This window comes from Thalassophryne amazonica, chromosome 2 (genome assembly GCF_902500255.1).
Source record: "Thalassophryne amazonica chromosome 2, fThaAma1.1, whole genome shotgun sequence".
Taxonomy (NCBI): domain Eukaryota; kingdom Metazoa; phylum Chordata; class Actinopteri; order Batrachoidiformes; family Batrachoididae; genus Thalassophryne; species Thalassophryne amazonica.
In genome coordinates, this window is record NC_047104.1 from 95970882 (window position 1) to 95989770 (window position 18889).

At 41.7% G+C, this 18889-nt stretch overlaps 1 protein-coding gene across 1 annotated transcript in view; it reads right to left on the reverse strand.

The window, feature by feature from the left end:
• aldh1a2 (aldehyde dehydrogenase 1 family, member A2) overlaps positions 1-18889 on the reverse strand; it is a 112634-nt gene that overhangs the window by 57490 nt on the left and 36255 nt on the right. The window contains exons 5-6 of the mRNA XM_034190040.1: positions 6159-6220; positions 627-755 (exon numbers count right to left, since the gene is read on the reverse strand). Coding sequence (XP_034045931.1) covers positions 627-755; positions 6159-6220 — 191 coding nt within the window. The remainder of the gene's footprint in view (positions 1-626; positions 756-6158; positions 6221-18889) is intronic.

Here is an 18889-nt window from a genome sequence, read left to right on the forward strand (position 1 = left end):
CCATCTTACATCCAACAAGCAGCATTTTGTTCAAAAACTGTTTCATCGTTGTTAACAGGCTTCCGTTCAAAATGCTTATGAAGTTTGTCTGTTTTGATCCATTGCGGTGTTTTTGCAGTAATTAAAGACGGAGCCGTTAAATGTGTCAAACATACACCACAATAGAGCCTTAAAAAGTGGTGTAAAAAACGTAGTTTAGATGCACAAAACGTGTCAAATACACGATCACGGTTGGGTGAATAAGATAAGACATTATATTTATCTGCCCAACGGTTGGGCGTATAGCCTTTGCCTTTGTCTTTACCTAAGAACTGAAGATCAATATTTAATATAGGCTGGGTTGGAATATGCTCTGCCAGCTTTGGTGCCTTTTTTTTTTTTAAGACTATGTAAGTTATACACAGTTCTGTTTGTGATTTGGGTGGACTAACCTTCTAACCCTGTATACAGTTCAGGCTGGACAGGAACTTCACTAAGGTTGAATCATAGAATTCACTGTCATCACACAGTCCTTTAGGAAGTTGAAAAATGAAAGTAATTCGGTGTCGGTGAGCACGATATTAACACTGAGCCGTCGGAATACAATGCAGGCACGATGCTGACGTGAGAGTGGTTCAGTCCTTTACCTCCTTGGTCAGAGCTGCCAAGTAGAGACAGGTGAGAGGTGTTTGCTCAGCAGGTTTCAGGACAACAGTGTTTCCACATGCCAGCGCCGGGCCGAGCTTCCACGCCGTCATAACCAGAGGGAAGTTCCACTGCGGGTGACACACAAACACACATCATGCATCAAACCAACATACTGGGTGGTCACAATACTGTAAGTCACCGCTCTTAAATTAGTTACTCTGTCTAAACAAGGTTAAGTGAGAAAAGATTCTCAACGCTTGTATAGCAATTCCTCTTCCCACAATATTCTGAGAAGGCAGAGAAATTGCAACACATGTGCAGTATACCCATATCAGTTGTACAATACTGTGTGTTATTTCTGCTTCACACAGGAGCCCATGGGCTTTCTGCACTCTTGCACAATCAACAGTGTCTCTTTCTCCTTGACCTTTTGCTCCATTCTCACTATCCTCCCTTCCTCAAACCTCCTACTCTAATTCCCACACATCACTCTTCAGGTTCTCCTTCTTTTCTCTATTTTGCAAACTCACTCGTGTTGTAATTTCTGGGTTTAACAGCATACACTATGACTGTGAGGGAAACCGCAGAATGTATATCAATAAACAGGCAAGCCCCAACCTCTGGTGCTGAAAAATTAAAGCCACTGTGGAAGTGTCATATTTTGTAGTTCCTTGAATAGACACTTGAAGCTGGCTCTAAAAATGAGTCAGATAGATACACAGACTAACTATCTATCTATCTATATACACACACAGTGGTGGGCACGGGCACAGTTCCGCTAATCCGCTAATTATTGATGCTAGCGTTTTCATTAGCGTATTAGCTTTCCAGATAACTTTGAAAACCATCAGCAGACCAATTAGCTTCCGATCAATTTAGTTCAGATAACTTTTAGACCGCTAACATATTTTTGCAGGCATAGTGAATAAAGCTTAACAGTTAGAAACATTTGTAAAGTCTGAAATTAAAGATGTTAGTGCCTGTCTGTTACATGTTTTGTAGCAGACAGACAGCCATGAATGGTAGAGCTCAATCCTCTGCAGGCAAAGAAACGCTGACTACCAGAAAGAAAGGAAGAGGGAGGAAAGGAAAAAAGATAACACTGCCGTGTTCATGGCAGTGTGCCACACATTTGCTAAAAGTGATGAAGGACTTAAACAGAATTTTCAGTTTTCAAATTGCCTTGTTTTTTCCAAATGAAAAAATGACATATTTACAAATACAGATTTGTAAAACCCACCACACATTTCAGTAACTGTGTGTTATACCAACCAGCCAACCACTGACGTCAGGAAACTAATGCACCCATAATGCAATGCGGCATGTGTGTCTAAGGGCCCGGTCCCACTGGGGAGAGGATTAATTGCGCATGAATTTAATATACAAAGTACGGGCATTCGTTGTCGTCCGCAACAAAAATGGCCAAAAATGACAAACGTCCCAGTATGAATTACAGATATATTAATAATGTATAGCGAATATATGATGAACAATCACAGTTGTATAATGCATGTAGTGAGGAAACGGATCTGACACATTGTGATTATCACGGGAGTATTACGGGTGTATTATAAATGCATCGCGCACGTGTTGCGTGTGCACGGCATCTGCATTGCGGTCATAAATGAAGCGCACTCTGGCTGTCGGCATCACTATTCACACCAACAATATAGGCTCTGGAGCATTTGCTGGACTTGGACAAGTTGAATGGAGTAAACAAGCAGTGAACAGGGGGAGTGGTGACGTCAGCGGATTGCACCAGAGTGCAGCTCGTCTGAACGATTATAACAAGAAGTTAAATCTGTTATAAACATAGGAATAAATACTGTAACAGCTGCAGACAAGAAGGAAAAAACACGCAACTGTTTTATCAAGCCTTGACAATTTAAACATCCATCCATCCATCCATCCATCCATTTTCTTCCGCTTTATCCGGAGTCAGGTAGCGGGGGCAGCAGCTCAAGCAAAGCCGCCCAGACCTCCCGATCATGAGCCAAATCTCATGACCATAGGTGAGGATCGGAACATAGATCGATCGGTAAATCGAGAGCTTTGCCCCCCTACTCAGCTCTCTCTTCACCACGACGGTCTGATACAGCGACCGCATCACTGCAGATGCTGCACCGATCCGTCTGTCGATCTCACGCTCCATCCGTCCCTCACTCGTGAACAAGACCCCGAGATACTTAAACTCCTCCACTTGAGGCAAGGACACTCCACCGACCTGAAGAGGGCAAAGCACCTTTTTCCGGTCGAGAACCATGGCCTCGGGATTTGGAGGTGCTGATTTCATCCCGGACACTTCACACTATACGGCTGCAAAACCACCCCAGTGCACGCTGAAGGTCCTGATTTGATGAAGCCAACAGAACCACATCGTCCACAAACAGCAGTAAACAAGTCAAATAATTACCTTTTTTAGACGGCTCAAAATGCTTTCTGCAGCTTGTTAGCCAAACGGCTCAGCTGCAGCTTCCTCTGTGATTCAGGAGGTGATTAGAGCCATTTTCAACAGCCAATTTGCAGAATAAAATGATTAATCCGCCACAAAATAATTATTTTATATACGCAGCATCCAGCGCAGAGAGTGTGGCAGCCGGTAGAACAAAGAACAGCGTCCAGGTGTGAACACAGCGCATCTGATTTGCCTCCGCCGCAAATCAAATGAAAAGCAGACGTAATAAAAACGCTTTATTCGTGGCCAATCTGTATGCAGTCGCTACAGCTTATTTTAGTCCGTGATGTGGACATGATGGGCACGCAAAATATCCGTTTTACACACTGTATCCAGTTGCGGATATCAGCAGATGACGGCAAATATACAGGGCATAGATTATGTACTGAGCATGTATGGAGCATGTAAGGTGGATGTCATCCGCAGCCAAAATTTTGTGCAGCTCAAAAATCCTGGTAATGGAAAAACGTGCCTCTGCGGATAATTGCAGACGTGTGCGGGTGTCGGCCGACTCATACAAGCATGTTTCACGTATATTGCGGATGTTAAGCGAATATGAGCCAATTTTGTGCACAGTCCATACGCAAATCCTCCTAAACGCCAGTGGGACCGGGCCCTAAGTGCTAAAACCTTCAAAATTAGTGCATTACTTTAAAAGTAAAACATATAACTGATATTTTCACTTTGTAAAATGACAGATGTGATGTTAATTTCAATAAATTGTTCAGAATTAGTTTGTTTAAAATTATAACCATAAGTCAAAACTGTCTGCCTGTGCAAGACTCCAGTGAAATGACTGGCAGGGCTGTATGGTGTGAAGAGAAATTATATTTTTCCCTCTCTCCTCTCTCCTTTCTCTCTGATCACCAGGTCTCTTTTGCTGAGAGAAGATCTATGACAGAAGCGCTGACTCCTTGTTGTGTCAGTAGCTACCGTGTGCTGAAGTAAATACTGAACGTTATAGGTTTAGCTGTTATCTGTAACTTCCACTTAATTTTTTAGGGATTTATCAGTTTAGCTTCATAAAAGTTAACTTTTCAGTTAGCGGATTAACAGTTATCGAAGCTAACTTTTTGGTTTGCTGTGCCCACCACTGTAGATATATATATATATATATATATATATAAAATGCCAACAGATCCTTGTCATTTGATTGGTGGTTTGTATGTCACGTGATATGGATTATTCGTACCATGTGCCATTTTGTTCCATTTACCGTGCAACTTTAGTTCTATACATTTTGTGCTATTGCATGCTATGACCACCGCACACTCACATTACCAGCGACAATGCGTAGCTCAAAAACAAATATGGTGGGGTTTGTTTTGGTGACAGACGACAATTTATTTATATTAATATATTTATTAATATATTTATTGACACAGCTTATTCTTCAAATGCACACACATACAAAAAAAGAAATTATTTGCATTTGCAGTATTCGCTGGGATGTCTCCAGCTGAAATACAAACAATATTAGATGAAGAGATCAACAAATCTCTGTAGTGATTTTTCACTGGACTAAAGACGGCAGTCTGTACATAAAGAGGTCAATGCACTGCATCAGGTACAGACTACATCATCATTCTACGACCGTGACAGATGATATTACCAAAGCTGATCAGTTTCATCGCAGTCATGATGCATACAAAGCAATGATTTTAGATTGCATTTTATAAATTAATAACATTTCAAATGACAAGGATCCATTTTAGGCATTATATAAAACAAATAATGAATGTTTTTTCATTTGCATCATCAAGGGAGCGCAGTTTTCATAAGTTTCCATCTTGGGATTTGTGAGTGGTCTTGAAGGCAGAATCAGTATGAAGCTGTTGGCAGACCTGGAAGTCACGGCTTCAACACCAAATCACACTTAAACGAGACACAGGGCAATGTCCTCGCATGTATCTTTAGCCAGCTTTTATTTTTATGTCAGATAGTAACGTTGTGTCACAGTTGGCTGTTTCTATGTCCTCATGAGATGCTATGAAGCACTGGTTCAGGTGCTTCAAACCAAAAGGAGAGCAGACGGAGCATTTTGTGTGTGTGTGTGTGTGTGTTTAGAATTTAACGGTAGTTAAACGAGTGAGGGGAGGGGCTGTGTACCTGCCTGTCTGCAGCAGTGTTGTGTGAAGTTGTGTGATTACTGCAGGAAGTGAAAACAGAACTGCTGGTAATGATACTGTTACAAATGAGCATCTAATCTGATAGGAATTTCTAGTATTGATTAGACTGCGAGTATAGATTTTTTTTCTCTCTTTTTTTGACAGCTTTATTCTATAGTTAGTTTCCCTGTTCATAACAACTGTATCGAGGAGTGATTTTTTAAAAAATAAATCATCAGTTTACACTATTCTAAGCCTTAAAGATATTAATACTTATGGGTCTAGTCAGCTACTGAAATGAAAATGACCATGTTTGTCACTTCTGAGTATTTTATTACAAATATCTGAGATAATATGGATTCCTATGCAGTTCATTATACTAATGGATTATCTAAGGACTCTGTACTCCAGTATTTTTGTTTTAATTTATCTATCACTGTTAGCAGTAGCACTAATTATAAGATATTCATAAATTAGCTCCACTGTTACTCCATGATTACTGAGGGAATTTTCCAGTCTTAAGTTTTAATACCTGGAACTAAGACACCAATGAAACCCACTGCCAAGTCCACAAATATATACATTCATCAAATACCAGACTCAAGGTTAGCTCAATAGCCACAGCGTGTTTGTTGACTCCAAAATGGGCGTGTTTGGGCTTCATTTGTCCCACCCAGGTCACTCCAGACTTGAGCATGCACCACCTCTTTACGCATTTATGGATTGTCTGGCAGTCAGGCAGAGTCACGCACCGTCAAGATGATAACATTTGGAACCGCCCCATTTGAGCTACAGAACCAGCTCTTCAGAAAACCTATGGGTGATGTCACAGAGGCTTTGTTGAATATATGTACACAGTTTATGTAATCAGCCTTTACTCAACACTAACAACCAGGCTTATAAATTCCTTCTGTTCTCTTTTGCACCATTTAATTTTTCCAAATCTTCCTCTGAAAGGTCATACTCACAGGGATAATTTGTCCACAAACTCCAATGGGCTCATGTCTGGTGAATGTTAGGTATTCTCCATCTGTGGAGGAGTGCACGTGCACAAACACACAAAGGGACACACAAATAGAAGACAGGTCATTCATTTCTGCCGTCACACATTTTGAGTTTGAAAAATGCCTTAAAGGCATGAAAACGTCACCACTTGATACCTCCGGTGTTGTTGACTTAAGCATATTAATTTGTAAATGAATCCACACGCAATATTCTTGGTTACATTACCCTGGTGAGATATTACGTTTCGTTTTTGAGCCTCCAACAGCAAAGGCATGCGTGTAGCTGTTTGAGGTCACAGAGATGGGTGTTATGCTGGAAAGGTTTACTCATTCCTCTTGCATTACTTGAGCAAAAGGAGGTACTTAGTGAGGGTGTACCATGCTTCTTCAGTCGCCACAAATGAACTAAAACAAATGATATTGAGAAATGAGTGTATTATTTTATGTAACGAATGTTTATCTAAATAAACATGGGAAATGTATACCAAAGGTCACAAAAATGCACCAAAGGTTCTCATCTGTCGTTGCATCAAAAAAAGAAAAAAAATTGGCTTTGGAGAAAAAAAACTATAAACCAGTCAGACTTAAAATAAATTCAACTCCAGTGTGAGGAAACTTTGTTTAAAAGTATTAGGACTCCAAATGTCTTATCTTTCAATCTGGAACACATAAAGTAAACAAGATCAAACTGTACAGCCAAACAGGCTCAACGTAATCAAACTCCTCGTTCATCTCACACAGTGTCGATTGAACAAGATAACGTTAGCAGAACATTACGGAGGAGCTGAAAATGATGTTGATGGTAGAAGTTCTGCTCCTTAAACTGACAGGTGAACAAATACTTATACAAGCTACAGAAATACAAGGGTTTATGTTCTTGTACGTTCTTGTGTCTTGAAAAAACACTGACTGTTGTTAGCTTGGCAGCAGTTGATACAAAAATCCTAAATGCTGCATAAGGTGCTCAGAGGAGATTTCTTGTGTCCTTTGTCTTTATTCTTTCGTGACTAAGTTAGAAGTAAAGAATTTTCCCACTTATTCTCCTCAATATAAGTGGAGTACAGATGCTGTGTGCTTCATTCATATGGCAATCAATAAATAAATAAAAATGTTGATGCTGGTATCTATTTATGCTTTTTTCAGTGTTGAGGGCCCCAGTGGCTGGAGAAGTCCAATGAGATGCCAATGTTTCATGTGGATGTGGCAAATACATGGTTTCATTTGAGAGGTGTGGATGGACTGGTTGTCTGCCTGGGTGGTTGCCATCCAGGACTCTTCGCAGTTCCATGGTACTCTCGTGGTATTCTCTTGATTTGACTAACTTCAGTCGTGGGTCAAAGCTTGAATCACATTTTGTTAACACAGATGTCCAAAATAATGAACGAGTAAAATAAATACCACTCATGTCTATATACGCTATCAGTCAAACAACTGGAGGGGCCCTTCACACATAACATGAAGGTGGGAGAATGACACCGAAACTGGCTGAAAAATGCAGGAAAAAAAAACAAATTGGTGAACCTCGAAAAAATTCCAGCCACTGTCGGGAGGGACAGATGGTTGGACAGCCGTGTACGGATGCTGTATGATCCCATGGCAATGGCTTCGTGCATGCTCGTGTGCATGCACACAAACACAGCGCAACCACGTGAGAGGTGTGATAAGCAGCGGCAGCAATTAAATGTTGAAATGTTAAAAAATGAACTCCTGTTATGAAGATCAGACAATACAAGAATTAGCGTCCTTCTGTTCCTCTATGTTCATGAACCATGGCCATGGATGTAAATTAAAAATTAATGAACTGACATGAATGAATTGATGCACTCATATCATGAACACATCAGCCTAAGGACACCTCGCCATGTGGACTATAACTCGCATGGTGGACATGACAGCCATCCAGATGTGCGCTCTGCACTGAAAGTGATGGCATTGCACTGCACTCCAGAGAGTGGGTCGAATGGGTAATTGTCCACCATTCGCCGTCATTTGGCCGCTGGTGTAAAGGTTGCCTTGATTGCGCCATTTGGCCAGGGTTCGATGTGACCGATGATTTCGTGCAGCGGCATGATATGTCCGACCTGTGTTCAACATGCTGTGTGAATGTTGCGAGCATGATCAGATGACAGTGCGACCTCATCTTGCCCGCTGTTCGAATGGGTTTCCAGCGCAAGTGACACGCAAATGTAGAGTGCGTGTGCTGCACCCGAATGGATGTAGCGATTGCTGTACGAGGCGTTCAAGGCAGCTCAGATTTTTCACGAGTTTCATTCGAATCCTCCTTTTTGCGCCATTTGGCCTCAATCGTGTTATGTATGAAAGGGCCATAAAGATTTTCAAATGAATGAACATGTGCTTGAACATGAATGAAGATATGCATACAGTATAATCAATTAATTATTGAACTGAATCATATTCAATTCAATTCAATCAATTTTTTTATATAGCGCCAAATCACAACAAACAGTTGCCCCAAGGCGCTTTATATTGTAAGGCAAGGCCATACAATAATTATGTAAAACCCCAACGGTCAAAACGACCCCCTGTGAGCAAGCATACATTTATTGTTACATTGTACTACCTGTGCATCAAAAATAATCATATTCACTAACAAATAATAACTAATAATACTTCAGTAGGTTTTATATAAATCCACTTCTGTTCTTGATTTTGTTGTACCTTGACAATATTGTTGGTTAATGATTATTCATCTATCAATGAGCCACATCATCACTAAAATAGCTCTATGTGTATGTGTGTGGCTAAAATGGCATGGCTGTATTATTACAAAGCTAACAGAGTTCTTTCATTACCACATACTTCTCAGCCACTTCAGACTTCCTCATACAATACCACAAAATTTTTGTTGGCACCCTGTCATAAACTTTCTCTAAATCCACAAACACACAATATAACTCCTTCTGGCCTTCTCTATACTTCTCCATCAGGACTCTCAGAGCAAACATTGCACCCGTAGTGCTCTTTCTCTACATGAAACCATATTGCTCCTCACAGATCATCACAGGTCTGTTTTCTAAGCCTAGCTTCTACTACTTTTTCCCATAACTTCATGCTGTGGTTGATCAGCGTTATGCCTCTGTAGTTACTGCAGCTCTGCACAGCACCTTTGTTCTTAAAAATCGGAACCAACATGCTTTGTCTCCACTCCTAGGCATCCTCTCACTTTCCAAGATTTTATGAAACAGTCTGGTTAGCGACTCCACTGCCATTTCTCCTAGACATTTCTATGCCTCCACTGGAATGCCATCTTGACCAACTGCCTGACCAACTCTTCATTTTTTTTTTGTGTTTGAAATCTTAATACACTTTGCTGTATTTTTGGTGTTTTTAGTGTTCAAACTTTTCCACAGTAACAGACTTCTTGTGCCACCTGTAGTTACTGCAGCTCTGCACATCACCAGTGGCGGTCCTAGAGTGATTTACTCCCCAGGCGAAACCCCCCGCGTGCGCTCCCCCCCTCCGCACACACTAACATGGCCACCACCTCCGCCCTACCATCCATGAAAACACTAACTTCGTCCAGAACACCCACAATCCCACAAATTAACTCACAACAGCTATTTTCAAGAACAAATTTTCGGTTTTAATCAAATCAAATCAAATCAATTTTATTTATATAGCGCCAAATCACAACGAACAGTTGCCCCAAGGCGCTTTATATTGTAAGGCAAAGCCATACAATAATTACGGAAAAACCCCAACGGTCAAAACGACCCCCTGTGAGCAAGGACTTGGCGACAGTGGGAAGGAAAAACTCCCTTTTAACAGGAAGAAACCTCCAGCAGAACCAGGCTCAACAAACACAAAGAAATTGGCACAGTCTAATGTGTCATCATCCAATGGTCTAATCTGCAATGATCATCTCAAAAGTTTGCAGGAGGGTATCATAATTGTTTGCCACAGTGCTCACTATCCGTGATGTGAAATTCCATCGAGTAGGAGCATTTCTGGGCAACCTTGAGCAGCCTGCAGACTCAAGAAAAGACATCCTCTTTGTGGATTTTGAAAAAAATGTGGCAAACCCAGAGAGTGATGCAAAAAATATTCTGCACTCAGATAAGCATTTAGCCCCCTGAGACAGAACCAGATTCAGTCTGTGTGCATAGCAATGCACAAACATTGCACTGGGGGCTATTGCTTTAACTCTGGCCTGCAAACCATTGAGAGCTGAAGCCATGACAGCAGCCATGGCTTCTTCGTTAAGGAAGACTATCAAATGGCTTCGCCAAAATCCGGTCCACAACATTCAAATTGTCTGCCATTATGTGCAGCTTGCTACCTAGCTAGCTCGCTAGCTGCGACTGGCGCGAGGCTAGTGTGAAATGTGTCCGCCTGTGAGTGCTTTGTGACAGTGGAGGAGCTCAACAGCACCCGCTGCTCGGTAGGGACAGAAACTGCGATAGAAGTCAGAAAGAGTGATAGAAGTCAGTCTCCAAACACAAGCAGCTACAAAAAAACACACCAGAAATAGAAGCTCGATTTGTCGCTAGTCATTTTTAACAAAGAAAATGCCGCTAAGAGGATTAGGAAAGTCTCCGGTTCAACTCAGAACAGAATGAAAATTAAAAAATGCTCCCACGGATGTTTACATCAAAAGATCGCTGATTCGCTCATTTCGCTGTCAATCAAAAAGAGATTCAGCCTCAGACAGATCATCCAATCATCATGCAGAAGCTGAGTGTCCGGGCCAGCCGAGGCCAGCCCACTGCCCCATAGACCCCCAGACACGCTGAGCGTCCGATGGGCGGGACAAAGCCCAGCATTTATCCAATGACTCGTCTCATTTCGCTGCATGCTTTGTGTCGCTATTGAAGTCTGTGGACGCTCAGTGTCCACACTGTTTAAAGCACTGTGAAGCTGTGGGAATGAGTGAGGGGAAAGCCGCGTCATTACCAGTGATAAGAAGCTGATTCTGAACAAAAGTTGAGCGCGTTGTAACCACGAACCCCCCCGTCAGGACAACCCCCCCACCCCGTTTTTTTTTTCCCCCGCACGGTCGTGCCGCCCCCCCGATGCCGCATCCAGGACCACCCCTGCACATCACCCTTGTTCTTAAAAATAGGAACCAGCACACTTTGTCTCCACTCCTCAGGCATCTTCTCACTTTCCAAGATTTTATTAAACAATCTGGTGAGAAACTCCACTGCCATCTCTCCAAGACATTTCCATGCCTCCACCGGAATATCATCTGGACCAACATTCTTCATCCTTTTCATACCCGCCCTCATTTCATCGTTACTTATCCCTTGTACTTCCTGATTTACTCTCTCCACGTCATCCAGCTTTTCTCTCTCATTTTAATCATTCATCAGCTCCTCAAAATATTCAATCCATTTTCTCAACACACTCTCCTCACTTGTCAGCACATTACCATGCACATCTTTTACCACCCTAACCTGCTGCACATCCTTTCCAGCTCTCTCCCTTTGTCTTGCCAATTGGTACAAGTCCTTTCCTCCTTTCAACTTCTTGTACAGCTCGCTTAAATGCCTTTTCCTTAGCTCATGTCTACGTTCTTCATCTCTCCAACTATCCCGATTCTTTTTTGCCAACCTCTTTCTCCTTATGCTTTCCTGGACATCTTTGTTCCACCACAAGTCTCCTTGTCATCCTTCTGCTGTCCAGATGTCACACCCAGTACCTTCCTAGCTGTCTCCCTCACCATATCTGCAGTACTTTTCCAGCTGTCCCAAATTGCTTCCCCTCCATCCACTGCCTGTCTCACTTGCTCACACAACAGTCTTCCTCCTTCAGTTTCCAACATCTGATCCTTTGCTGAGCTCTCACTCTCTTCTTAACTTCTAAAGTCATCCTACAAACCACATCAAGCTACAGTCTCTCCTGCCACCACCTTACAGTCTCCAGTTTCTTTTAGCTTGCATCTCCTACAAAGAATGTAGTCCACCTGGGTGCATCTTCCTCCACTCTTATATGTCAGCCTGTGTTCCTCCCTTTTCTTAAATTGGGTATTCACGATAGCCATTTCCATCCTTTTTGCAAAATCCACTACCATCTGTCCTTCCACATTCCTGTCCATGATACCATATCTACTCATTGCTTCCTCATCACCTCTGTTTCCTTCGCCAACATAGACATTGAAGTCCACTCCTATCACTACTCTTTCATGGTTGGACACACTCTCAACCACCTCATCTAGCTCAGTCCAAAAATGTTCTTTCTCTTTCATCTCGCAACCTACCTGTGGGTTTCACTGATGATATTCATCATCACCCCTTCAATTTCCAACTTTACACTCATCACCCTGTCAGACACTCGCTTAACCTCCAACAAACTCTTAACATACTCTTCCTTTAAAATGCCCCAACACCATTTCTCTTCCTTTCCTCACTAGGGATGGATATTGATAAAATTGTATCGATATCGATGTGAAGTTTCTTGCACAAAAAGTAGGCTTTGCAGGTTTTCAATGTCAGCAACATTTTAAATTGGTCACTGTATCCTTGACCTCTGGACATCAATAAAAATAAACAAAATCTGCAGTTTTTGTCAAAAGCATTTCTTTTCACACATTTTGGCATGAATGTCACTCCATACCTCTGAGCTGAGCTCAGCCAGCTGCTGCACGTCAGCGCAGGACCTCTCATTTTGGGAGGAAAAAGCGTTTTGATCAATTACAGTTTGTTTGTATTACAACATTTGGAAAGAGGTGTCAATTGATTTAAATGGCGTTTCTCTTTGAATTTTGTAATTCCGACTGGACTCTATCGTTCTAACTTGACTCGGCAGAGAACCGCACAGTGTTTGGAGCTGTGTGAACAGAACAAAGGATGATTCTCATTTCTTTCTCACAACAAGATAGGAGTCCCAGTTAGTGACTTTAATCCGCACAAAAGTGACTTAAGCTTGACAAATTCAGGGATGAAAGTGGTGAAAAACAAAAAAGCTGTCACCCAAAATTACCCCCCACCCCACCACCACCACTCACACGAAAATTTTTGAATTCTAGAAGCTCTGAAATGCAATCTGGGACTATTCCAGACAATAAACTGCACTGAGTGCAGCATCCATTTTGCTGAGAAAAAAACCCAAATTTCCTTATTCAAATTCATTCCAGTAGTATTCTGCTCTTACTAGGATGTAGCAGTTTTCTAGCTTGGCAGAGGAAATCAGGAAATCACTGAAGAAATTAACAAATTGAAAATGTGGTTTGACCAAAACAAATTGTCATTAAACTTAAATAAAACAGGGATGAAGTGGAGGTGTAAGAGTCACTAGGTGTTCACAGGAAACACTTATTTATTTCTATCTATTTATTTATTTATGTTCATTGTTAGTTTGGTTTTATATTTTCTGTTGTGTTTTTAATCAGGTTCTTTTTGTCTCTTTCTCTAAAACTGTATTGTAGCATTATTAGTTATTATTATTGTTGTTGTTGATGTTGCTATTATTATTATTATTATTATTAATAATAATAATAATATACAAACAAAAATAAATGTAAAAAATATTACAATTTGTAATACATTTGACTCTTTTACGACAACAAACGCTGAAGCCATTAATTATTATACACAAAACAAATGCACACAAATGTGCTGAGGTGCGAACAGCTTAATGCTAACTTTAACATTGAAAATGCCATAGATATGATAACGCGTCAGCATCGGTCCCATTTTTAAGTTACAAAACACATCTATCAACTGTTTCAGAAGACCATAACAGGTCGGTTTAACATAAAAAAGGTAAATATTACTCACAGACATATGCTTTTTGGGGTTTTAGCGGGGGAAAATTAAGCTAAAGCAAAATAAAGCAAAGAACCAACGAAGTAGCAGGTTCGATCGATGCTTCATTGCTTCAAGCTTCAAAGAAGAGCTGCGCTGCAGAAAGGTTGATTACAGACCTTCAGGGGTTCTGTAATCAACGTAGAGACATGATTATTTTCCCGACAAAAACAACGGCCGCTCTGAAGGGCCGATAAGGGAATCGTTAAGCAAAAAGGCTATTGATGTCGGTGGATCAAATCATTTCTTAATGATACCCGACAGAACCGGTTCTCGATGCCCAACCCTAATCCTCACCATGATACAAAAACTACAACCCACCGCCTATGATCCTGCGCTTACTTCCCTTCCACTTGGTCTCTTGCACATACAATATGTCTACCTTCCTCCTCTCATTATATCAGCCAGCTCTCTCCCTTTACCAGTCAAACTGCCAGCATTCAAAGTCCCGGCTCTCACTTCCACCCTCCTAGTTTTCCTTTTCTCCCACTTTCTGTGGACACATTTTCTTCCTCTTCTCCTTTGACTATTGGAAGTGAGTGTTTTCACTTTCTTCTGTTATCGATGTATTTTTAATGAATTTACAATTATATTATGTACTTACATTGAACTTACAAAATCAAATCATGTGTAACGGAGGCCAGCAGGTGTCTCTGTGCATATGTAGATCCTCCCATGCTGAGGATCACGAGTTCATGTCAGGAGGGGAGCGAATGGGCAGAGTCATAACAACACAACGCAGAGTGCAGCCGCTAAAGTGGTTCTGTGTACCCGGATGGGAGTGAGTTTAGGGGGGTGAGTGTAACGGAGGCCAGCAGATGTCGCTGGGGATATGTAGTTAGTAAACCTCACTCCCAACAGCTCAAAAGGATTCTCTGGTCACAAGGCCAGAGCCTTGGGTTTTAGCCTTCTGTTTAGAGAGTCCAACTCCCATGCCGAGGATCGTGAGTTCGTGTCCCGAGGGGAGCGAATGGGCGGAGTCATAACAACACAGCCACTACACATGCGCATGCATGCTTTTAACATATAGATGATGTGCCGCCCCCTGCTGATATAGCGTGTGAGTCCAGAATGTAAATGTGAACATCCATTGTTCAGTGTTGTTAGCTAATATCTGTAGTTTCTCCAAAAATATTAGTCGTATCAACATTCTGTTTTGGCGGCATTCATCCTTGACCCAAAATCATAAGCATACCAATTGAATGGCAAATGTCAGCTCTCCCCAGTTTGTCCGTGACTGATGTTATACACACGTGCACAAGCATGAGCTTTATGCACACAGAGATTTTTGTCTTCTCTGCATTCTGCCGCAAGCAATTAAAGAAAGATTAATAATTTCCAGCACAGTCGGCCCAAGAGTCACAGGCCCTTAAACAGTTTTGTTGGTACAGGATCAAATAAGCAGGTTGCGCTTTTTGTTTCGTCAGCATGCCTAGAGAGATAGTCTCAAATTCTGTAAATCTAGGTAATACCTCAGTAATGGTGCCCACCTCGATAGCAGGGTGTAGTGGCTCGGTTAAGGCATGCTGGGATATGTTTAACCTAATGTCTTCTATTTTTTTCTCAAAGTAATCCAGGAAATCTTGTGCTGTAAAAGGAGAGCGAACTACAGCTGGTTGTCATTGAATAAGTGTTGCCACTGTATCGAACAAGAATTTTGAGTTATGCTTTATAACTTTATATCAGAGTAACAGAGCTTATAGTCTAAAGCCTCGGTCCCACCGAGTGAAGAAGGAGCCACGCACCTTATTTTTTTTGTTTCGTGAGCTATCGTGGCATTATAGTGGCTCAGAGTGGCTCTTAGAGGCATTATCTTCAGTTAACGAGGCTCCTCTCTGAGCGTGGCGCTAATTTGAAGATGTTCAAAATTTAGCAACAACAGCGTGGCGCAGTTTGTGTTCGAGTTACTGCGACGGCTTAGAGGCATTTGCGTGGTGCTTACGAGTCTGCAAAAAGTCCATTATCCGTGCGCCTGGCACCTTCGCAGCGGCTCCTCCTCTTGCGCACACAATTGCACCTGCTCTGTGCGCTGGACTCTATATATTTTTGTAGTGGATTAATCATTTTCTGCCAAACCTTGGATGTTGAAAACACTTCTAATCACTTCTGGCATCACAGAGAACTGTTTCATCTGGACACTTTTTTTCCTCTTTCCTGCTCCATGTGGGATGTATTTTGAGCAGCTTAAGGTAATTATTTTTAATGTTTTTTATAGCTTGATAAAACAGTTCCTTGCTATAAAAGTATGTCTGTACGTTGATGTCTGTTGTATGTAAAAAGTATGTTGATTTAATATCTTGTTAATGGATCACTGTGTATGCGCACTGAGGCAGGACCTGAGAGGCTATTTTTGGAGCGGGTCTCCTCTTTGCACACCAAATTCCACCTGCTCTGTGCGCTGGACTCTATATAAAATAATTATTTTGTAGCGGATTAATCATTTTCTGTCAAACCTTGGATGCCGAAAATACCTGTAATCACTTCTGGAATTAATGTATCACATGAGCTCCGCTGTGTGTGCGCACTGAGGCACTGAGGCAGTAGTGACTCCTCATCACGCTTCAAACGAGCATTTAGGCAGAACACCAGCTCACAAAAGAGTGATATTTCAGTCAATATTGGACGAACACAAAGTTAAACTTTGGGTGACTGCGTGAAAGTGGATGTGTGTTTAAAGCCATGGAAGATAATAACTCCAGTGGAGCAGCTATGAGCTGTGCAGCAGCACAGGTGGAGAGCACAAAAGAGCGATTTTGAAGACATAACACAAAGTTAAAAGTTGTATCATGGTGACTTGTAAGCTGCGGAAAAAATAAAGAAATATATATATTGAAAATGATCCACAGGTGTATATAATAAAACGGCCACCTCATTCTGTATGCAGAATGGCACCGCGCGCAAAAGAGCGCTTTTCAGAAATAAACAGACGAACACAAAGTCAAAAGTTTTTTTTGCAGAAATAAATGGACAAACATAATGTTTTGTGTGTTTAAAGCTGCAAAAAAAAAAAAAAAAAAAAAAGCCAGAGAGCCGCGGAGCCAGCGAGGAGCACAGAGGCGGCTCTCCAGGAACCCGTGGTTCAGGTCTAGCTGGTCTGGTGGTGGACAGGTGGACTGCAGCCTGGCGCACAACTGCAGAACTGTGATGGAGTGTCTATTTTTGGACTGCGTTTAAAAAAAAAAAGAAGGGACATCTTTAAATGCTGCTGTGAATCTGTGAATTGAAAACCCACACTTTGAAGGGACCAGGTGTGGGAGGGCTGGAGGTTTGGACCAAACTCATGCCTAAACGTGCGCCAACATGGCGCTATCATGGCACTACGTGGCTTAGTGTGGCTGATGTGCCATTCGAGGCTGTAATGACAGGTCGGTCGTGGCTCACTAGAGGCTGCTACACGGCACATGCGGGGTACAGAGAGGCACACAGTGGCACCTTCATAGTGGATACGTGTTAGGATGAAAACGTGGGTCATTCTTCAAATAATCACCCCACACCCATGCGTGGCTCCTTCTTCAGCCTTCATTATTCGGTGGGACCGAGGCTTAAGATAGCATCATGCCATGCAAGGTCGAATACTTCTAATTTTGAACTACGCCATTTCCGTTCTAGACCTCTTGCCTTATGCTTGAGGTCATGCAGGCAATCACTGAACCAAGGTGACTGTGTTTTGGGGGAGCGCGGTTTTAACACAGGTGGCGCAATCATGACGAGCCTAGTTTTGAGCACTGACATTAAACTACAACCCCTGGCAAAAATTATGCAATCACCGGCCTCGGAGGATGTTCATTCAGTTGTTTGATTTGGTAGAAAAAAAAGCACATCACAGACATGACACAAAACTAAAGTCATTTCAAATGGCAACTTTCTGGCTTTAAGAAACACTATAAGAAATCAGGAAAAAAAATTGTGGCAGTCAGTAACGGTTACATTTTTAGACCAAGCAGAGGGAAAAAAAATATGGAATCACTCAATTCTGAGGAAAAAATTATGGAATCATGAAAAACAAAAGAACGCTCCAACACATCACTAGTATTTTGTTGCACCACCTCTGGCTTTTATAACAGCTTGCAGTTTCTGAGGCATGGACTTAATGAGTGACAAACAGTCCTCTTCATCAATCTGGCTCCAACTTTCTCTGATTGCTGTTGCCAGATCAGCTTTGCAGGTTGGAGCCTTGTCATGGACCATTTTCTTCAACTTCCACCAAAGATTTTCAATTGGATTAAGATCCGGAGTATTTGCCGGCCATGACATTGACCCTATGTGTCTTTTTGCGAGGAATGTTTTCACAGTTTTTGCTCTATGGCAAGATGCATTATCATCTTGAAAAATGATTTCATCATCCCCAAACATCCTTTCAATTGATGGGATAAGAAAAGTGTCCAAAAATATCAACGTAAACTTGTGCATTTATTGATGATGTAATGACAGCCATCTCCCCAGTGCCTTTACCTGACATGCAGCCCCATATCATCAATGACTGTGGAAATTTACATGTTCTCTTCAGGCAGTCATCTTTATAAATCTCATTGGAACGGCACCAAACAAAAGTTCCAGCATCATCACCTTGCCCAATGCAGATTCGAGATTCATCACTGAATATGACTTTCATTCAGTCATCCACAGTCCACGATTGCTTTTCCTTAGCCCATTGTAACCTTGTTTTTTTCTGTTTAGGTGTTAATGATGGCTTTTGTTTAGCTTTTCTGTATGTAAATCCCATTTTTTTAGGCAGTTTCTTACAGTTCGGTCACAGACGTTGACTCCAGTTTCCTCCCATTCGTTCCTCATTTGTTTTGTTGTGCATTTTCGATTTTTGAGACATATTGCTTTAAGTTTTCTGTCTTGACGCTTTGATGTCTTCCTTGGTCTACCAGTATGTTTGCCTTTAACAACCTTCCCATGTTGTTTGTATTTGGTCCAGAGTTT